The sequence below is a fragment of the Oncorhynchus masou genome, chromosome 32 (genome assembly GCF_036934945.1).
Source record: "Oncorhynchus masou masou isolate Uvic2021 chromosome 32, UVic_Omas_1.1, whole genome shotgun sequence".
NCBI lineage: Eukaryota > Metazoa > Chordata > Actinopteri > Salmoniformes > Salmonidae > Oncorhynchus > Oncorhynchus masou.
Window position 1 is genome coordinate 81,893,742 of NC_088243.1, and position 23,097 is coordinate 81,916,838.

Consider the following 23,097-nt stretch of genomic DNA (forward strand, 5'->3'; position numbering starts at 1 on the left):
AACATCAAAGTGGCGACGGTTGTAATGCCAAACACACGACGCCATGCAGCTTCACAACAACAAGCAGAGAGACGGGTGGAGACAACTGCTGCTACCGTGCCGGAGTGTGTTCCCAAATGGCACCCCATTTCCTTTATAGTGCACTACTTTCGACCAGGGACCATAGGAATCTGGTAAAAAGTAGTGCACGATTATAGGTAAAAATGGTGTAATTTGAGAAGCATCGTGGAGGAGAAGACTCAGTTTTATAAACAGACTATAAAAAGAGTAAATAGAAAAGAGAAAAACACTGAAGGCTGTAATCTATAATAGATCCATTGTGTTCTGATGAGTCCCAATCTTGTGACTGATATACATATCACAGGAGGTTGGTGGCACCTTAGTTGTGGTAACGGCTGGAGCGGAATGGTTGGAATGGTATCAAATAATTCCATTAGCCCAGTTCCAGCCATTACTATGAGCCGTCCTCCCCTCAGCAGACAATCTACAGTTGAAGTGGGAAGTTTACATACACCTTAGCCAACTACATTTAAACTCAGTTTTTCACAATTCCTGACATTAAATCCCAGTAAAAATTCCCTGTCTTAGGTCAGTTAGGATCACCACTTTATTTTAAGAATGTGAAATGTCAGAATAATAGTAGAGAGAATGATTTATTTCAGCTTTAATTTCTTTTATCACATTTCCAGTGGGTCAGAAGTTTACATACACTCAATTAGTATTTGGTTGCATTGCCTTTAAATTGTTTAACTTGGCTCAAACGTTTCAGGTAGCCTTCCACAAGCTTCCAACAATAGGTTGGGTGAATTTTGGCCCATTCCTCCTGACAGAGCTGGTGTCAGGTTTGAAGGCCTCCTTGCTCGCACACACTTTTTCAGTTTTGCCCACAAATTTTTATAGTATTGAGGTCAAAGCTTTGTGATGACTTGCACTTTTCCCACCAAAGTACGTTCATCTCTAGGAGACAGAACACGTCTCCTTCCTGAGCGGTATGACGGCTGCGTGGTCTAATGGTGTTTATACTTGCGTACTATTGTATGTACAGATGAACGTGGTACCTTCAGGTGTTTGGACATTTCTCCCAAGAATGAACCCGACTTGTGGAGGTCTACAATATTTTTCTGAGGTCTTGGATGATTTCTTTTGATTTTCCCATGATGTCAAGCAAAAAGGTCCATGGGACCACGCAGCCATCATACCGCTCAGGAAGGAGACTCGTTCTGTCTCCTAGAGATGAATGCACTTTGGTGGGAAAAGTGCACATCAATCCCAGAACAACAGCAAAGGACCTTGTGAAGATGCTGGAGGAAACAGGTACAAAAGTATCGATATCCACAGTAAAATGAGTCCTATATCGTCATAACCTGAAAGGCCGCTCAGCAAGGACGAAGCCACTGCTCCAAAACCGCCATAAAGAAGACAGACTACGTTTTGCAACTGCACATGGGGACAAAGATCGTACTTTTTGGAGAAATGTCCTCTGGTCTGATGAAACAAAAATAGGACTGTTTGGCCATAATGACCATCGTTATGTTTGGAGGAAAAAGGGGGAAGCTTGCAAGCTGAAGAACCGTGAAGCACAGTGGTGGCAGCATCATGTTGTGGGGGTGCTTTGCTGCAGGAAGGACTGGTGCACTTCACAAAATAGATGGCATCATGAGAAAAGAAAATTATGAGGATATATTGAAGCAACATCTCAAGACATAAATCAGGAAGTTAAAGCTTGGTCGCAAATGGGTCTTCCAAATGGACAATGACCCCAAGCATACTTCCAAAGTTGTGGCAAAATGGCTTAAGGACAACAAAGTCAAGTTATTGGAGTGGCCATCACAAAGCCTCAATCCTATAGAAAATGTTTGGGCAGAACTCAAAAAGTGTTTGTGAGCAAGGAGGCCTAGAAACCTGACTCAGTTACTCCAGCTCTGTCAGAAGGAATGGGCCAAAATTCACCCAACCTATTGTTGGAAGCTTGTGGAAGGCTACCTGAAACATTTGAGCCAAGTTAAACAATTTAAAGGCAATACTACCAAATACTAATTGAGTGTATGTAAACTTCTGACCCACTGGGAATGTGATAAAAGAAATTAAAGCTGAAATAAATAATTCTCTCTACTATTATTCTGAAATTTCACATTCTTAAAATAAAGTGGTGATCCTAACTGATCTAAGATAGGGCATTTTTACTGGGATTAAATGTCAGGAATTGTGAAAAACGGAGTTTAAATGTAAGTGGGCTAAGGTGTATGTACACTTCCGACTTCAACTGTACATGTACTCAGTCTCTCTCTGACTGACCAATAGAATGACATACTGTACAGAGGTTTTGTGGAGGTTATGGGAACATAAGATGTGCGTTGGTTGATTGACTGGGTAATGTTTGAGAGGCGTTGCTTTGGCAGACTGAGTGGTGGGTGGTATGGCTGGATGGTTGATTGACTGGGTAATGTTTGGGAGGCGTTGCGTTGGCAGGCTGAGCGGTGGGTGGTGGGGGGGAATGGCTGGGTGGTTGATTGATTGGGTACTCTTTGGGAGGCGTAGCGTTGGCACGCTGAGCGGTGGGTGGTGGGGGAATGGCTGGGTGGTTGATTGATTGGGTAATGTTTGGGAGGCGTAGCGTTGGCAGGCTGAGCGGTGGGTGGTGGGGGGGAATGGCTGGGTGGTTGATTGATTGGGTAATGTTTGGGAGGCGTAGCGTTGGCAGGCTGAGCGGTGGGTGGTGGGGGGGAATGGCTGGGTGGTTGATTGATTGGGTACTCTTTGGGAGGCGTAGCGTTGGCACGCTGAGCGGTGGGTGGTGGGGGGGAATGGCTGGGTGGTTGATTGATTGGGTAATGTTTGAGAGGCGTAGCGTTGGCAGGCTGAGCGGTGGGTGGTGGGGGGGAATGGCTGGGTGGTTGATTGATTGGGTAATGTTTGGGAGCGTAGCGTTGGCAGGCTGAGCGGTGGGTGGTGGGGGGAATGGCTGGGTGGTTGATTGATTGGGTAATGTTTGAGAGGCGTAGCGTTGGCAGGCTGAGCGGTGGGTGGTGGGGGGGAATGGCTGGGTGGTTGATTGATTGGGTAATGTTTGGGAGGCGTAGCGTTGGCAGGCTGAGCGGTGGGTGGTGGGGGGGAATGGCTGGGTGGTTGATTGATTGGGTACTCTTTGGGAGCGTAGCGTTGGCACGCTGAGCGGTGGGTGGTGGGGGAATGGCTGGGTGGTTGATTGATTGGGTAATGTTTGAGAGGCGTAGCGTTGGCAGGCTGAGCGGTGGGTGGTGGGGGGAATGGCTGGGTGGTTGATTGATTGGGTAATGTTTGGGAGCGTAGCGTTGGCAGGCTGAGCGGTGGGTGGTGGGGGGGAATGGCTGGGTGGTTGATTGATTGGGTAATGTTTGGGAGGCGTAGCGTTGGCAGGCTGAGCGGTGGGTGGTGGGGTGGAATGGCTGGGTGGTTGATTGATTGGGTAATGTTTGGGAGGCGTAGCGTTGGCAGGCTGAGCGGTGGGTGGTGGGGGGGAATGGCTGGGTGGTTGATTGATTGGGTAATGTTTGAGAGGCGTAGCGTTGGCAGGCTGAGCGGTGGGTGGTGGGGGGGAATGGCTGGGTGGTTGATTGATGATGTTGGGGAAACGCACCTTAGACGTAGTGTTTTGGAACCGAGCAGTTGCTATGGGGTTGATATAGAAAACCTGTTTTGTTTGGGGTTGAGGAGGGTGGGGTTCGACCTTAGAGAGAAAGAATGACAGAAACACACCGGTTCACTCAATTCCTGGATCGACTCAATGGATGGAGAGGTAGTGGTGGTGGGGAGAAATTGGTTCAGCCCCTGGACATGGAGTTGTAAGGGTTGGGATGGCCATTGGGGAGTCTGGAGAAAGCCTTTAATTGGTAATGTATGGAGCCTTTACACAGTTAAGTAGGAAGTGTTTACTAGAGTATGTCCTCTTTAGCTGTAGTGTGTGTAGCCTTTACCAGGTAATGTATGAAGCTAACAGGAAGTGTACTGTGAAGCTTACAGGAAGTGTACTGTGAAGCTAACAGGAAGTGTACTGTGTTGGCTTGGATATCATACTGTTCTTTTTAGCAGGGTTCCAGCAACTAAAGTAGATGGGTTACCAGGCCAGCCCAGCTTGGCTTTTCCCTACAGATGTAGGATCTTAATTTGATCACCATGTTGCAGGAGAACTTACAACTTAAATGTAAAACTTTCTGTCATTTACACTTTCAGACATGATTTTCCTGAAAAATGTATCAATCCCTTAATTATATATCCATTAATTATAATCCACATAACAATTCACATTTCCTGTTGCTGCTGGATTATTTTCCTCCTGTAGCAAACTGGCTCAAATGAAGATCCTACACGGGTATAGTGTAAATCGGGGCACTCAGAAGACTAGAGTGACGTGAGGTATCACTAACTCACCCGTACGAAGCTGGCGGGGAACCACCCCTCCTCCTCGTCGATCTGACCCCACCACCAGTCCTTATTGGACGCGTCCAGCACCTTGATGACATCACCGGCCTTAAACGCCAACTCTCGGTCGGCCATGGTCACATGGTCCCATACTGCCTCAGCGCTGACGATAGATCCTCCACTTATCAACTGGAGACAAGGAACAAGGGAAGAGAGGGAGGGAGAGCGAGAAAGAGAGAGGGGGGAGGAGAGAGTGAGTGTGACAGAGAGAGAGAGAGAGAGAGAGAGAGAGAGAGAGAGAGAGAGAGAGAGAGACAGACAGACAGACAGACAGACAGACAGACAGACAGACAGACAGTGATTATTCTCCATTCCACTGACACAAACATACACACAATATCATCAAGCTACATTTTATTGAACTGCAATGAGACGAAATTGAATTAACCTCTGTGTTCGAGGCTATTAGGTAATTATCAGAAGCTTACAGCCAAGTGAAATACCATTAGCAACGATGTCATGTCAGCCACCGTAGGGAGGCACTGCTGACCAGAGAAGAGAACACGCTGAGGCATGAATTGCTAAAAATGTAGTGATATTTAGTCAGTTTAGTCATAATTCCGTGCTCACATCCCCATCTAATCGTATGTGAGTGAGTCCCTTGTGCTTCAAACCCACACAGAGTAATGCATGTTAATACCAGCAACCAGAGCTAAAGTCATTAGCAACCCATCATCGCTAACACAACAACACCCAAGACACAATACAGAAGGTAGGGAGGTGACCCCACCAGTGTCAGCACAGGCTCTGTGACTGACTGATGATAACATTACAGAATGATTACAACAGTGTTAATGTAATATAAACATCAAGGACCAAAGATTGCTCAGATTCTCTGTCAGACTCTCTCTCTCTCTCTGCACAAGTGTTACAGTGTGTGTGCTAACTGTTTGTGTGTGGGTGTGTAAGCGCGTTTCCGTTACGAAAATGTGGCGCATGGACATTTCACCGGCAGCATTTTAATTTACAGGACATTCTAGAAATTTACTGGACCCATATGGATTGGGTGGATAACCTGATTAGAGATTTCACCCACGGTGCTCAGAATGACAGAAATCACAGTTAGATGATGGGAATTCATCTTAACAGAACATGCAATGGCTTGCGTCCTTCTTACTGAATTCCGATGCTTTGAAGATATTACAATAACTGTCCACACTTACTTTTCCTCAGTCAACAAGACGAGTAACGAACAGCAACATCACTACCCACAGGGAACGCACCGGTTGAATCAACATCGTTTCCACGTCATTTGATTGAAATGATGTTGAACCAACGTGGAATAGACGTTTACTTGACATCTACTAACCCTCATAGTAGAAAGGTTTACCTATTCTATTGGTCAAATTAAATCTAACTTTATGTGTCATGTGCCGAGTACAAGTGTAGACTTTACAATGAAATGCTGAGTACAACAAGTGTAGACTATACAATGAAATGCTGAGTACAACAAGTGTAGACTTTACAATGAAATGCTGAATACAACAAGTGTAGACTTTACAATGAAATGCTGAGTACAACAAGTGTAGACTATACAATGAAATGCTGAGTACAACAAGTGTAGACTTTACAATGAAATGCTGAATACAACAAGTGTAGACTTTACAATGAAATGCTGAGTACAACAAGTGTAGACTTTACAATGAAATGCTGAGTACAACAAGTGTAGACTATACAATGAAATGCTGAGTACAACAAGTGTAGATTTACAATGAAATGCTGAATACAACAAGTGTAGACTACAATGAAATGCTGAGTACAACAAGTGTAGACTTTACAATGAAATGCTGAATACAACAAGTGTAGACTTTACAATGAAATGCTGAGTACAACAAATGTAGACTTTACAATGAAATGCTGAATACAACAAGTGTAGACTTTACAATGAAATGCTGAATACAACAAGTGTAGACTTTACAATGAAATGCTGAGTACAAGTGTAGACTTTACAATGAAATGCTGAGTACAACAAGTGTAGACTATACAATAAAATGCTGAGTACAACAAATGTAGACTTTACAATGAAATGCTGAATACAACAAGTGTAGACTTTACAATGAAATGCTGAATACAACAAGTGTAGACTTTACAATGAAATGCTGAGTACAAGTGTAGACTTTACAATGAAATGCTGAGTACAACAAGTGTAGACTATACAATGAAATGCTGAGTACTACAAGTGTAGACTATACAATGAAATGCTGAATACAACAAGTGTAGACTTTACAATGAAATTCTGAGTACAACAAGTGTAGACTTTACAATGAAATGCTGAGTACAACAAGTGTAGACTTTACAATGAAATGCTGAGTACAATAAGTGTAGACTTTACAATGCAAGTAGAAGTAGAAATACTGGTGTACAAAAGAGCAAAAAATTCAATAAAAACAATATGGGGATGAGGTAGGTATAATGTAAATGTAAATTGTCCAGTGGCGATTTTATTAATTGTTCAGCAGCCTTATGACTTGGGGGTAGAAGCTGTTGAGGAGTCTTTTTGGTCCTTGACTTGGCGCTCCGGTACCACTTGCCGTGCGATAGCAGAGAAAACAGTCTATAACTTGGGTTACTGGAGTCTCTGACAATTTTATGGGCTTTCCTCTGACACCGACTATTATATAGGTCCTGGATGGCAGGAAGCTTGGCCCCAGTGATGTACTTGGCCGTTCGCACTACCCTCTGTAGCGCCTTACGGTCAGATGCCGAGCAGTTGCCATATCAGGCGGTGATACAACTGGTCAGGATGCTCTCGATGGTGCAGCTGTAGAACCTTTTGAGGATCTGGGGACCCATGACAAGTCTTTTCAGTCTCCTGAGGGGGAAAAAGGTTTTGCCGTTCCCTCTTCACAACTGTCTTGATATACTTGGACCATGATAGTTCGTTGGTGATGTGGACACCAAGGAACTTGAAACTCTCGACCCGCTCCACTACAGCTTGTCGTTCAAATTCATACAACCAGTAGGCCTAGGATACATGCATATATTTTTTTCTAAACAAAGAGGCTGAATCAACAAATCAGAAAATGTAGCTTCAAATGTTGATGAACTATTATCTCTTGACATTACAAGCGCAGCGATGTGCACACGGCAGTAGGCTATGCAAATAGTGGGAAAACACTGTTGCCAAAAGCATACCGTACATGTTGGTGGTTTCATGTGACAGAGATGAAAATATCCATTATAAATTGAGAAAGAAGGGAGATCTAAAGATGCAACAACTAGACTGGGTTGCTGATAGGATTAGACTTGACGTTTGGCTGCTGGACAATGAAAGAAAGTTGGCATTTGGTCTTTAGAAGTTCCTTTTGACTATAGGGTACTTTGAAGCAAGGTAAAACATGCCTCATAATATGAAGTAAAACATCAGGTTTCAAACAATTAAAGCATACTGCCTCCAGCTCATTGCAAGGTAGTGACGCGCTGAAGTCTGCCAACTGTTGCCTAATGAATGGTGAATGGGAAGCCATCTTGAGAAATAAAAATCAAAACTGTTTTTAACATGTGATTGCAGTTGGAATTGTTTACGCAATGATTGGGCTTATAAAAACACAGCTCAAATATAAGCTCTGTATCTGTATGGGTTAGATAGGCCACACAACGACTAACGAAAATACACACGCAGAAATGTTATTCCATTAAATTATGCAAATTAACCTATAGACCGATAAGCATGACTGGTTAAATGTATTTCCATCAGTGAATATGCTAAAAAGCCTAATTTTGCAATGGAGTTTTTTTCCTTCTCCCGGACAATTAGCCAGCGGCAATTTTATGTATTTTTTTATTGTCCAAAACCCAGCTATTAGCGGTTAACCCTGGTGTGTGTTTGTGAGGGCGCATAGTGGTGTGTGTGTGTCCTTCTTATTCAAGGAGCAGAGAAGACTGAGATGACATCATTAGTCTGTTCTGAGTGGGAGCCACCACACACACCACTATCCACCCAACTCTTGAGCACTCCTCCGCCACCCACTCCTATCCATCACTCTGAGTAATGTCTCCATGTCACCTTGAGGCAGGTACAGATCCCAATTCACACACACACACACACACACACACACACACACACACACACACACACACACACACACACACACACACACACACACACACACACACACACACACACACACACACACACACACACACACACACAGCTCAACAGCAGTTTGCCTTTTAAACTCTGCCTCCAGCCACGCCTCCCCGTGGACTACTGGGATAGCTCAGGGAGAAGAGCCAATCAAAGAAGAGCAGATAGCAGAGGGATCATGGGTAGCAACAGACAGCTGAGCCTGGAGGGATGGAACATGGACGGAATCTGATTATAATGTCTGGCTAGTATGGATGAGGTGACAAAACAAGGACACTCTAGGAAACATCAGAAACCTCAGAAGGTTAAAGGTCACACACTTTAATAATAGATCAATGGTTGCCTCCCAAACTGCACTCTATATAGGCCAATAGGGCTCTGGTCATGTTCCACTAGAGCCACATATAGAGATTCTGGCCGTTCATTCAGCTTTCAACCACAAAGCATTAGAATGGTTCACGAGAAAGAATGGTTATGGCCCTATGGCTTGTATTTAGAATTCAGAACAACAGAAATATCAATGGCACTCAGTCAGGAGTGTGTTGGCTTTTCTGTTCATGGTGTTCTGTTTTTGAGTTCCCATTTGACATGTGTTTCCATTGCAGTTTCAACCAAAAGCATTATAACTCTACGGCAGACATGTTAGTTGCCTCTAGGGAATATTGACCAATCACAATCAGTCTGTAAGGTGACAGGGAGCTAAGGCTCTCCTGACCTCTAACCTCAAGACATCAGCAGAGACGGTAAAGATTAACCCCGACCCCCATACCCCCTACACCATACCTCCTACCCACATACCCCCTACCTCATACGCCCTACCCCCATACCTCCTACCCTCTACCCCCTACCTCATACCCCCTATTGTAGATCTGAAGGGATTGGATAGAAGATCTGAAGGGATTGGATAGTAGATCTGAAGGGATTAGATAGTAGATCTGAAGGGATTGGATAGCAGCTCTGAAGGGATTGGACTGTAGATCTGAAGGGATTGGATAGTAGATCTGACGGGATTGGATAGTAGATCTGAAGGGATTGGATAGAAGATCTGAAGGGATTGGATAGTAGATCTGACGGGATTGGACTGTAGATCTGAAGGGATTGGATAGTAGATCTGAAGGGATTGGATAGTAGATCTGACGGGATTGGATAGTAGATCTGAAGGGATTGGATAGTAGATCTGAAGGGATTGGATAGTAGATCTGAAGGGATTAGATAGTAGATCTGAAGGGATTGGATAGAAGATCTGAAGGGATTGGATAGTAGATCTGACGGGATTGGACTGTAGATCTGAAGGGATTGGATAGTAGATCTGAAGGGATTGGATAGTAGATCTGACGGGATTGGATAGTAGATCTGAAGGGATTGGATAGTAGATCTGAAGGGATTGGACTGTAGATCTGAAGGGATTGGACTGTAGATCTGAAGGGATTGGATAGTAGATCTGAAGGGATTGGATAGCAATGTGGTGGGAATTCCTACACAGGTGCCAAGAGGGATCCATACTGGAAAATTCAAAGCAGATGCCATATTTCACAGAATCCTATCCACCGCTAAGCCACCTCCAAGCGACCCACCTGCGAGGGCGAGGATCCCCAAAAACAGCATTTCTATTGGGAGTAAGCCTCACTCCCCTCCCCCCTACTGGATTACATGCTCTCTCCATGGTCCCTCTACAACAGTACTCAACCCCATTGACTAATAATAAAATCTAGAGTATTTAGAGTATTAAATACAAGAGTATTTCACCCCATTCACTATGCTTACAACATTCCTCTAATGTGATATCACAACACTGTAGCTACATCTCTTTAATGTGATATCACAACACCGTAGCTACATCTCTCTAATGTGATATCACAACACTGTAGCTACATCTCTCTAATGTGATATCACAACACCGTAGCTACATCTTTCTAATGTGATATCACAACACTGTAGATACATCTCTCTAATGTGATATCACAACACCATAGATACATCTCTCTAATGTGATATCACAACACTGTAGCTACATCTCTCTAATGTGATATCACAACACCGTAGCTACATCTCTCTAATGTGATATCACAACACCGTAGCTACATCTCTCTAATGTGATATCACAACACCGTAGCTACATCTCTCTAATGTGATATCACAACACCGTAGCTACATCTCTCTAATGTGATATCACAACACCGTAGCTACATCTCTCTAATGTGATATCACAACACCGTAGCTACATCTCTCTAATGTGATATCACAACACTGTAGCTACATCTCTCTAATGTGATATCACAACACCGTAGCTACATCTTTCTAATGTGATATCACAACACTGTAGATACATCTCTCTAATGTGATATCACAACACCATAGATACATCTCTCTAATGTGATATCACAACACTGTAGCTACATCTCTCTAATGTGATATCACAACACCGTAGCTACATCTCTCTAATGTGATATCACAACACCGTAGCTACATCTCTCTAATGTGATATCACAACACCGTAGCTACATCTCTCTAATGTGATATCACAACACCGTAGCTACATCTCTCTAATGTGATATCACAACACCGTAGCTACATCTCTCCAATGTGATATCACAACACCGTAGCTACATCTCTCCAATGTGTGGGTATATATCCAGCCAGAACTAACACCAGTCCCTGTTTATTCCTCTCTTCATCCCTCCATACCCTCCCAGGATAACGAGATCAGTTCCCCCCTCTCTGATACATCACATTAAAAGAATTGCATAACCAATCTCTCTCCTATTCCTCTCTCTCTCTCTTCCCCCGGTCTCCCTCCCTCTGTCTTTCCCAGTAGGGGCTGCCTTTCGTTGATCAAAGGAAACCTGCTTACCATGCAGCCAGGAGATCTGACGTCCAACCAACAACCATAGAAATAGAATCCATAGAATATATTCATTTAAGTCAAAGATGGGTTAGAGGTTCCAAGCCCGTTCTATTAATTATATTTCTATGCCAAAAACATCCTCTTGCTTCCAAACCTGTTTATCTAGCTGGATCTGCCTACTGTAGAGAGACAGTCCTCTCTCCTATACCTCTGGAACTATCAGTCTACTGTAGAGAGACAGTCCTCTCTCCTATACCTCTGGAACTATCAGTCTACTGTAGAGAGACAGTCCTCTCTCCTATACCTCTGGAACTATCAGTCTACTGTAGAGAGACAGTCCTCTCTCCTATACCTCTGGAACTATCAGTCTACTGTAGAGAGACAGTCCTCTCTCCTATACCTCTGGAACTATCAGTCTACTGTAGAGAGACAGTCCTCTCTCCTATACCTCTGGAACTATCAGTCTACTGTAGAGAGACAGTCCTCTCTCCTATACCTCTGGAACTATCAGTCTACTGTAGAGAGACAGTCCTTTCTCCTATACCTCTGGAACTATCAGTCTACTGTAGAGCGACATCCCTCTCTCCTATACCTCTGGAACTATCAGTCTACTGTAGAGAGACAGTCCTCTCTCCTATACCTCTGGAACTATCAGTCTACTGTAGAGAGACAGTCCTCTCTCCTATACCTCTGGAACTATCAGTCTACTGTAGAGAGACAGTCCTCTCTCCTATACCTCTGGAAATATCAGTCTACTGTAGAGAGACAGTCCTCCCTCCTATACCTCTGGAACTATCAGTCTACTGTAGAGAGACAGTCCTCTCTCCTATACCTCTGGAACTATCAGTCTACTGTAGAGAGACAGTCCTCTCTGCTATACCTCTGGAACTATCAGTCTACTGTAGAGAGACAGTCCTCTCTCCTATACCTCTGGAACTATCAGTCTACTGTAGAGAGACAGTCCTCTCTCCTATACCTCTGGAACTATCAGTCTACTGTAGAGAGACAGTCCTCTCTCCTATACCTCTGGAACTATCAGTCTACTGTAGAGAGACAGTCCTCTCTCCTATACCTCTGGAAATATCAGTCTACTGTAGAGAGACAGTCCTCCCTCCTATACCTCTGGAACTATCAGTCTACTGTAGAGAGACAGTCCTCTCTCCTATACCTCTGGAACTATCAGTCTACTGTAGAGAGACAGTCCTCTCTCCTATACCTCTGGAACTATCAGTCTACTGTAGAGAGACAGTCCTCTCTCCTATACCTCTGGAACTATCAGTCTACTGTAGAGAGACAGTCCTCTCTCCTATACCTCTGGAACTATCAGTCTACTGTAGAGAGACAGTCCTCTCTCCTATACCTCTGGAACTATCAGTCTACTGTAGAGAGACAGTCCTCTCTCCTATACCTCTGGAACTATCAGTCTACTGTAGAGAGACAGTCCTCTCTCCTACACACCTATATATATATAAAAAAGCGGATCCAACTATATATATATATATATATATATATATATATATATATATATATATATATATATATATATATATATATATATATATATGTATGTTTACTGCATAGCTAGACCCACAGACAGCATCACTGAAATCTGTGGTGCTGATGAGCTATTGGGTAACATTGCAGCAACAACATCAAAGATAAAAGCGGATCCAACTGCAAACCTGTATTTGGGTCAAATTACCGATACATACAGACATGTATTGGTTTAATTTGACAGAGGTAATGATGCAAATATCTGGTTCCAGGTCACACATAATAAGGACAGTGGTAAACTGCCGAGCTGAAGGGCTAATCCCCTCGCTAACACGATCACGCACCACACCACAACACATCAGCATTCACCCACTGCAGCTAGCAGCAGCCTCGACAGCACACCACACACAGATACTGGAAAACATCCTTACCATGTTTGTGGCATTAAAATGGTCAGACAGCGTATGCATGGATGTATCTAGTCAGTTAACCATCCTAGCGATAATCCTTTAGGAAACAGGTATATAGGTAATGATCCTTCAGAGAGAGAGACAAAGAAAGAGAGAGAGAGAGAAAGACAAAGAGAGAGAGAGAGGGAGAGAGGGAGAGAGAGAGAGAGAGAGAGTGAGGGAGAAGGAAAGACAGAGAGAGAGAGAGAGAGAGAGAGGGAGGGAGAAGGAAAGATAGAGAGAGAGAGAGAGAGAGAGAGAGAGGCAGAGACAGAAGGAAAGACAGAGAGAGAGAGAGAGGCAGAGACAGAAGGAAAGACAGAGAGAGAGAGAGAGAGAGAGAGAGAGAGAGAGAGAGAGAGAGAGAGAGAGAGAGAGATGTGGAGGAAACAAGACAGTATTCCAGAAAGAGGCTCTTCCTCTCCTCTGCGAGTGATGTACTGAGTCTGTCTCTCTCTCTCCGTCCTCCTGCCTGAGCCTACCAACCCAGTTATGCAATACACTTATGCCCAGAGTCTCCCAGCCAATCAAAGAGGCACTGGCTGAAACCAGTAAGAAACACACACACCTCCGACACACACAGAAGCATGCACGTACATACACACACTGGCGCGTACACACATCTCCGAAACACACACACACGCACACGCACACACACACACACGCTGTACCATAGATACCTGAACACACTGTTATGACCCTATTGAAAGGCTGTGTGTACCATAGATACCTGAACACACTGTTATGATCCTATTGAAAGGCTGTGTGTACCATAGATACATGAACACACTGTTATGATCCTATTGAAAGGCTGTGTGTACCATAGATACATGAACACACTGTTATGATCCTATTGAAAGGATGTGTGTACCATAGATACATGAACACACTGTTATGATCCTATTGAAAGGCTGTGTGTACCATAGATACATGAACACTGTTATGATCCTATTGAAAGGCTGTGTGTACCATAGAGACATGAACACACTGTTATGATCCTATTGAAAGGCTGTGTGTACCATAGATACATGAACACACTGTTATGATCCTATTGAAAGGCTGTCTGTACCATAGAGACATGAACACACTGTTATGATCCTATTGAAAGGCTGTCTGTACCATAGATACATGAACACACTGTTATGATCCTATTGAAAGGCTGTCTGTACCATAGATACATGAACACACTGTTATGATCCTATTGAAAGGCTGTGTGTACCATAGATACATGAACACTGTTATGATCCTATTGAAAGGCTGTGTGTACCATAGATACATGAACACACTGTTATGATCCTATTGAAAGACTGTGTGTACCATAGAGACATGAACACACTGTTATGATCCTATTGAAAGGCAGTGTGTACCATAGATACATGAACACACTGTTATGATCCTATTGAAAGGCTGTGTGTACCATAGATACATGAACACACTGTTATGATCCTATTGAAAGGCTGTGTGTACCATAGATACATGAACACACTGTTATGATCCTATTGAAAGGCTGTGTGTACCATAGATACATGAACACACTGTTATGATCCTATTGAAAGGCAGTGTGTACCATAGATACATGAACACACTGTTATGATCCTATTGAAAGGCTGTGTGTACCATAGATACATGAACACACTGTTATGATCCTATTGAAAGGCTGTGTGTACCATAGATACATGAACACACTGTTATGATCCTATTGAAAGGCTGTGTGTACCATAGATACATGAACACTGTTATGATCCTATTGAAAGGCTGTGTGTACCATAGAGACATGAACACACTGTTATGATCCTATTGAAAGGCTGTGTGTACCATAGATACATGAACACACTGTTATGATCCTATTGAAAGGCTGTCTGTACCATAGATACATGAACACACTGTTATGATCCTATTGAAAGGCTGTCTGTACCATAGATACATGAACACACTGTTATGATCCTATTGAAAGACTGTGTGTACCATAGATACATGAACACACTGTTATGATCCTATTGAAAGGCTGTGTGTACCATAGATACATGAACACACTGTTATGATCCTATTGAAAGGCTGTCTGTACCATAGAGACATGAACACACTGTTATGATCCTATTGAAAGGCTGTCTGTACCATAGATACATGAACACACTGTTATGATCCTATTGAAAGACTGTGTGTACCATAGATACATGAACACACTGTTATGATCCTATTGAAAGGCTGTGTGTACCATAGATACATGAACACACTGTTATGATCCGTTTGAAAGGCTGTGTGTACCATAGATACATGAACACACTGTTATGATCCTATTGAAAGGCTGTCTGTACCATAGATACATGAACACACTGTTATGATCCTATTGAAAGGCTGTGTGTACCATAGATACATGAACACACTGTTATGATCCTATTGAAAGGCTGTCTGTACCATAGATACATGAACACACTGTTATGATCCGTTTGAGAGGATGAACTTTGTTTGTCTTGTATCCTATTGAGATGTAAACACACACACACACACACACACACACACACACACACACACACACATACACACACACACACATGCCACTGCATGTGACCGAGCATCTCTCTGCACAATGTAAGCGCACACACACAACACGTACACACACATGCACATACACACAGACCTATCTGATAGGTCTGTCTGCAGGGCTTTATATCTGATAGGTCTGAGTCTGCAGGGCTTTATATCTGATAGGTCTGTCTGCAGGGCTTTATATGTGATAGGTCTGTCTGCAGGGCTTTATATGTGATAGGTCTGTCTGCAGGGCTTTATATCTGATAGGTCTGTCTGCAGGGCTTTATATCTGATAGGTCTGTCTGCAGGGCTTTATATCTGATAGGTCTGTCTGCAGGGCTTTATATCTGATAGGTCTGTCTGCAGGGCTTTATATCTGATAGGTCTGAGTTTTGATACTTCCGGGATGTTACACATCACCTAGTCTCTCATTTATTTACTAATTTTAACCCCTTTTTTTACCATGTAAGTTGACTGAGAACACATTCTCACTGACAGCAACGACCTGGGGAATAGTTACAGGGGAGAGGACGGGGGATGAATGAGCCAATTGGAAGCTGGGGATGATTCGGTGGCTATGATGGCCAGATTGGGAATTTAGCCAGGACTCTCATACCATATAATATTTATAAACCTCACCTTCCATCAGATATGAAGAATGTCCCATAGTAAAGCTAAATGCGCAGATTATCATCGGTTTAAAAAATAATATGTAATACAATTCCTTGTGATTGTGTGTTGTTTAGAATAAAGACAGTTCTATTAATGTCTATTGATTGATACCGGTTTATTGTGTCTGACATGGATTCACAGGCAGGCGTTGAGGCATAGAGTAATGGTGAGATAGATACATGTTGCATGGTTTCAAATGGGGCAAACCGATGTGTGTGTTGGAGCATTGAGGGACTCCTCTGGCAGCTATTGGTTGATAATGTCCCGTGTGAAAGTTTATGTTGTGCATCATTAAAACATCTTGGACCACTATAACACACGTAGAAATCCTTCCAAACGCACCACCAGTAAATCACTCTAAAAATCCCTTGTATTTGCGAGATAAGGATGAACATGTTGCATGGTTTCAAATGGGGCAAACCGATGTGTGTGTTGGAGCATTGAGGGACTCCTCTGGCAGCTATTGGTTGATAATGTCCCGTGTGAAAGTTTATGTTGTGCATCATTAAAACATCTTGGACCACTATAACACACGTAGAAATCCTTCCAAACGCACCACCAGTAAATCACTCTAAAAATCCCTTGTATTTGCGAGATAAGGATGAATAATTGTTGCTGAATGTAATACAACATTATTACAGTCAAAGCTTCCCAAATAATAGCTACACATCTGAAATACCGTGAGAAAAAAATATATAATAGTTGATTACAGGACTAAACCAAAGCGTACATTTCAGTGCTGTTGCTCACAGAGATACATTGTACAACATGGAGGAGAGAAGAGGAGAGCGGGCAGGCAGGGGGATAAAACACGGCCTTCAGAGGAAATATGGTGACTTCTCTACAATCACCAGAGAAACATTACAGAGCTTTACCCGCACAACCACGACCACCAAAACACCATCAGCTACACACGGCCAGAGGACGAGACAACGGGAGGATTCAGGGGATACACTGGAAATAAATACACATATATTGATTGTACCAACGTCATTCATTTCACTGTGTGGCCATGTTGAAGATGCGATGTGTGTCCCGCTCTCAACGAACGACTGAACGCGCACTTGCTCCCTCTCTCTCAAACGGTTGTGTTCAAGCGCCGGTCCAGTTAACGCGTATCGAGGATGAACATTAACAGAACGTTCACAAGCACCAGAACCGCGATCACCGTGAACACAACAAATGTCTGGACATCCAAGGCCATGGTGCAACGCTGTAAGGCGCGAGGGATGCCACTGCTGCCGTGTCTGTGTGCTCCTTGTCGGGATGACGGGAGGCGCTCGCTGCTGCTCTGCTCTGGTCTCGACCGGGACTGTTTGAATTTAACGGTCCAGACAGCATCCACCATTTGGCTACTGTTTGCAAAAAAAAAGACAGTGGGAAAAACGGTCTCCCAGGCTACGCGTATTGTCTTCACCCTACACGCGCTATTGCAGCTCATAAAAGGCTTGCGAACAGATGCATCATCTTCCTCACCATCATCATCCTCATCACCGTCCGTCAGCACCGATTATTCTCCTCGGGTCAACACTCGCAGGTGTTCGCTGTTTCTCCCCCTGAACCGACACGGTCAGGATTCAAGCCAGCTGACACTCAACAACACACACAATTATTGTCTGTCTTTCTGTCTGTCTGCGGCCTACGCGCGGGCTGCTGAGCCTTCTGCTTGTCTTGGACCGGAAAGATGGAACAAAGAGAGAGCTGGCTGTGAAGCAGCGAGAGCTCGAGAGGCGGTCCTGCCAGAATACTGATCAGCGCTCAGCTACGAGGCTAACAGGATCACCTATCACGGAAGAAAGGAGGGGGGTATAAATGCCCGAAACACAAAAACTATATTTACCTCTGAGTGAGGACAAACCAAACCACAACCCTATTCAACCAAAAACCATACCACAAACCATATCCTGTCAACCTCATCTCCTACACATATTTGTATAATATCACCTTGCTCTATGAATCAATCCCAACCTTCATTATCCTCAACCTGTGATGAAGGACAATTCATGTTAGATTTAATTAAAGGTGCAATTTCCCCCTGAAATGACCATTGGAACCGGTCAGCATTTCCCTGCCACATTCTTCCAGTAGACCGAATCAATCTGACTCTATGCCCGAGGGTCGAGGTGATATCTAACTGACAGTAGAATTTACACCAGTCATTATCTTCTCACATTGTAGGCCTATGAGACTGTAAACAAGGGAGAATGGCAAACACACTTCTATAACACCATAGACTGTGTGAGAATAGCAAACACACTTCTATAACACCATAGACTGTGTGAGAATAGCAAACACACTTCTATAACACCATAGACTGTGTGAGAATAGCAAACACACTTCTATAACACCATAGACTGTGTGAGAATAGCAAACACACTTATATAACACCATAGACTGTGTGAGAATAGCAAACACACTTCTATAACACCATAGACTGTGTGAGAATAGCAAACACACTTCTATAACACCATAGACTGTGTGAGAATAGCAAACACACTTCTATAACACCATAGACTGTGTGAGAATAGCAAACACACTTCTATAACACCATAGACTGTGTGAGAATAGCCAACCCATCTATAACACCATAGACTGTGAGAATAGCAAACACACTTCTATAACACCATAGACTGTGTGAGAATAGCAAACACAGTTCTATAACACCATAGACTGTGTGAGAATAGCCAACCCATCTATAACACCATAGACTGTGAGAATGGCAAACACACTTCTATAACACCATAGACTGTGTGAGAATAGCAAACACACTTCTATAACACCATAGACTGTGTGAGAATAGCCAACCCATCTATAACACCATAGACTGTGTGAGAATAGCAAACACACTTCTATAACACCATAGACTGTGTGAGAATAGCAAACACAGTTCTATAACACCATAGACTGTGAGAATAGCAAACACACTTCTATAACACCATAGACTGTGTGAAAATAGCAAACACAGTTCTATAACACCATAGACTGTGTGAAAATAGCAAACACACTTCTATAACACCATAGACTGTGTGAGAATAGCAAACACAGTTCTATAACACCATAGACTGTGAGAATAGCAAACACACTTCTATAACACCATAGACTGTGTGAAAATAGCAAACACAGTTCTATAACACCATAGACTGTGTGAGAATAGCCAACCCATCTATAACACCATAGACTGTGTGAGAATAGCAAACACTTCTATAACACCATAGACTGTGTGAGAATAGCAAACACAGTTCTATAACACCATAGACTGTGTGAGAATAGCAAACACAGTTCTATAACACCATAGACTGTGTGAGAATAGCAAACACTTCTATAACACCATAGACTGTGTGAGAATAGCAAACACTTCTATAACACCATAGACTGTGTGAGAATAGCAAACACTTCTATAACACCATAGACTGTGTGAGAATAACAAACACTTCTATAACACCATAGACTGTGTGAGAATAGCAAACACAGTTCTATAACACTATAGACTGTGTGAGAATAGCAAACACTTCTATAACACCATAGACTGTGTGAGAATAGCAAACACGGTTCTATAACACCATAGACTGTGTGAGAATAGCAAACACAGTTCTATAACACCATAGACTGTGTGAGAATAGCAAACACTTCTATAACACCATAGACTGTGTGAGAATAGCAAACACTTCTATAACACCATAGACTGTGTGAGAATATCAAACACAGTTCTATAACACCATAGACTGTGTGAGAATAGCAAACACGGTTCTATAACACCATAGACTGTGTGAGAATATCAAACACAGTTCTATAACACCATAGACTATGTGAGAATAGCAAACACTTCTATAACACCATAGACTGTGTGAGAATAGCAAACACTTCTATAACACCATAGACTGTGTGAGAATAGCAAACACAGTAACAGTATATCATAGAACGAGAAATTGGCTCAGTTCAAATGTTTGTAGTAACAAAAAGTCTTTGGGTACCAGGTTCAAAAGACAAACACTTGAAGAAAGTAATATTTATTTTGCTTTCTTGAGTCAGGCAGCTCCAAAATGCAGGTGTTTCAGCCCAGCTCAGTGCTTTCTGTGGTGGTGGGGCAGCCAACGGAAAATACAGAGTGTAGGGGTGGGTAATGGGGCAGCAGGGTAGCCTAGTGGTTAGAGCGTTGGACTAGTAATCGAAAGGTTGCAAGTTCGAATCCCCGAGCTGACAAGGTACAAATCTGTCGTTCTGCCCCTGAACAGGCAGTTAACCCACTGTTCCTAGGCCGTCATTGAAAATAAGAATTTGTTCTTAACTGACTTGCCTAGTTAAATAAAGGTAAAAAAAAATAAAAAAACATTCTCTAGTTGCGCCATGATTGGCTCAGTGTTCTGTCACTCATGGGGACACAATTCAATGCAAAATCTACAGGCAGAGCTCGATAATTCAAGCCCCTTGGGTGCTACCAAAGAGTTACATTAGAAGTGCCCATTCAAGAACGCTCAAGGTAATTGGCAACAGATAAAATGAGAACAAATTACATTATAGCTTTGATTGGACTGATCATGTCAACATCATACTTTCAAAATCTTAGCTAGCAAGATAGACAAGCAGTCATCATCATGAATCAAGTCAACAATCTACTGGCAAATCGTATTCAATCCTTGTCATATGAAGATAAATTATAGATAAATGTATCAGTTCTCATCGGCCATTGGACATAAACATTACACAAGTTGGAAATCGCAAATTCAACAATGAGTGGTTTTGTTAGGAATCAGTGGCTAACTGCAAGCGTTGCAAAAACAATCACTAGCCTGCTTTTCAGTGGAGAGTTTGTGTGGTCCAAGGCTGGGTTTAAGGGTCTCTTTTCCAAGCTTAAAAGGATAAACACTCAACACCATGGGCCAGAAAAGGTTGAATACATTGGCCATGCTGTCAATCCAGCATGACTTCTGTCGTGTTCAAAACAACTGGAAACTTGGAAATCTCAGACTTCAATGAGTTCATGTGCCTCACCCTAATAATTTGGTCCCTTTCCCCCTCATAACTAAGCCTAATTATCTGACTTGGTAGTGCACATGTAGCCTATAGCCTGTTTTAGAGAAATGTAATCATTGAATATTGTAAGAGCTTTCATTGTCTGGTTATATCCCCCATTTATTTATCCTATGTTTCTGACTTGGTGTACAGGGAGAATAATGTAAGAACAGCCCATCTTCTGAATTCTGTTATGTGTGCAAATGATATATTGACTACGTCCGTCCTAGCTCGTAAATTAATGTCTTTATCAAAATTACAGATTGCCTCATATCCACTCGTTGTTCCCTGATGTCATAGTTTGTACATTTCAATTGTCAGTAGACACCACATTTGTTTAAGCAAGTCAGGTATATAAGCTATGTTTTTAAAATGGCACTAAATGAGGCTGAATGAACTGTTTCACTGCCAGACAAGGCTCCGCTGATAGTCATGTGAAGCAGTGGTAAGGATTCACTCCATGGTGCTGAAAAGCGTTTGGGACAGCTTTATGTAGGCCCTAACAGTTTGTGGGCACCGTTTGTCACCGTTATAATGCAATTCGTGTATTGTTTAGTGTCGTGTTGTGTAAAGGCTTTATTGGCATGCATATTTCATTTTGTTATTTTTTTGCCCAAACAAGATTTACATGCTAAAATTGTTGAACACCATAGATAGATTTTATAACGAATGGCAAACACAGCCCTATTACACCAATGTCACGACTTCTACCGAAGTCGAAGCCTCTCCTTGTTCGGGCGGTGCTCTGCGGTCGACGTCACCACTCTTCTAGCCATCATTGATCCATTTTTAATTTTCCATTGGTTTTGTCTTGTCTTCCTACACACCTGGTTTCAATCCCATTCATTCCTGTTGTGTATTTAACCCTCTGTTTTCCCTCATGTCTTTGTCAGAGATTGTTTTATGTTCAGTATTCATGTTTTGTATTTTGGTGAGCGACGGGTCCTCATATCCACTTTGTTTCATTGTATTTCATGGTTTTGGAGTTATGTGTTTTAAGATATTAAACTACTCCATTTAACCAAGTTTTGATTCTCCTGCGCCTGACTTCCCTGCTACCTATACACACAACTATGACAACCATAGATAGATTCTATAAAGAATGGCAAACACAGCCCTATAACACCATAGATATTGTATTGAAGACCACACCTCTCCAGATGGACTCTAGTCTATTGCTAAACATGCTGCCAGTTCCTCTAGTCTATTGGTAAACATGCTGCCAGTTCCTCTAGTCTATTGGTAAACATGCTGCCAGTTCCTCTAGTCTATTGGTAAACATGCTGCCAGTTCCTCTAGTCTATTGCTAAACATGCTGCTAGTTCCTCTAGTCTATTGGTAAACATGCTGCCAGTTCCAGTTCCTCTAGTCTATTGCTAAACATGCTGCCAGTTCCTCTAGTCTATTGGTAAACATGCTGCCAGTTCCTCTAGTCTATTGGTAAACATGCTGCCAGTTCCTCTAGTCTATTGGTAAACATGCTGCCAGTTCCTCTAGTCTATTTCTAAACATGCTGCCAGTTCCTCTAGTCTATTGGTAAACATGCTGCCAGT

At 42.7% G+C, this 23,097-nt stretch overlaps 1 protein-coding gene across 2 annotated transcripts in view; it reads right to left on the reverse strand.

Moving 5' to 3' along the window:
- LOC135526689 (rho guanine nucleotide exchange factor 9-like) overlaps nucleotides 1-23,097 on the reverse strand; it is an 83,059-nt gene that overhangs the window by 24,989 nt on the left and 34,973 nt on the right. For both annotated transcript variants that reach the window (XM_064955247.1, XM_064955246.1), the window contains exon 5: nucleotides 4,408-4,587. In XM_064955247.1, the coding sequence (XP_064811319.1) occupies nucleotides 4,408-4,587 (180 nt within the window). The remainder of the gene's footprint in view (nucleotides 1-4,407; nucleotides 4,588-23,097) is intronic.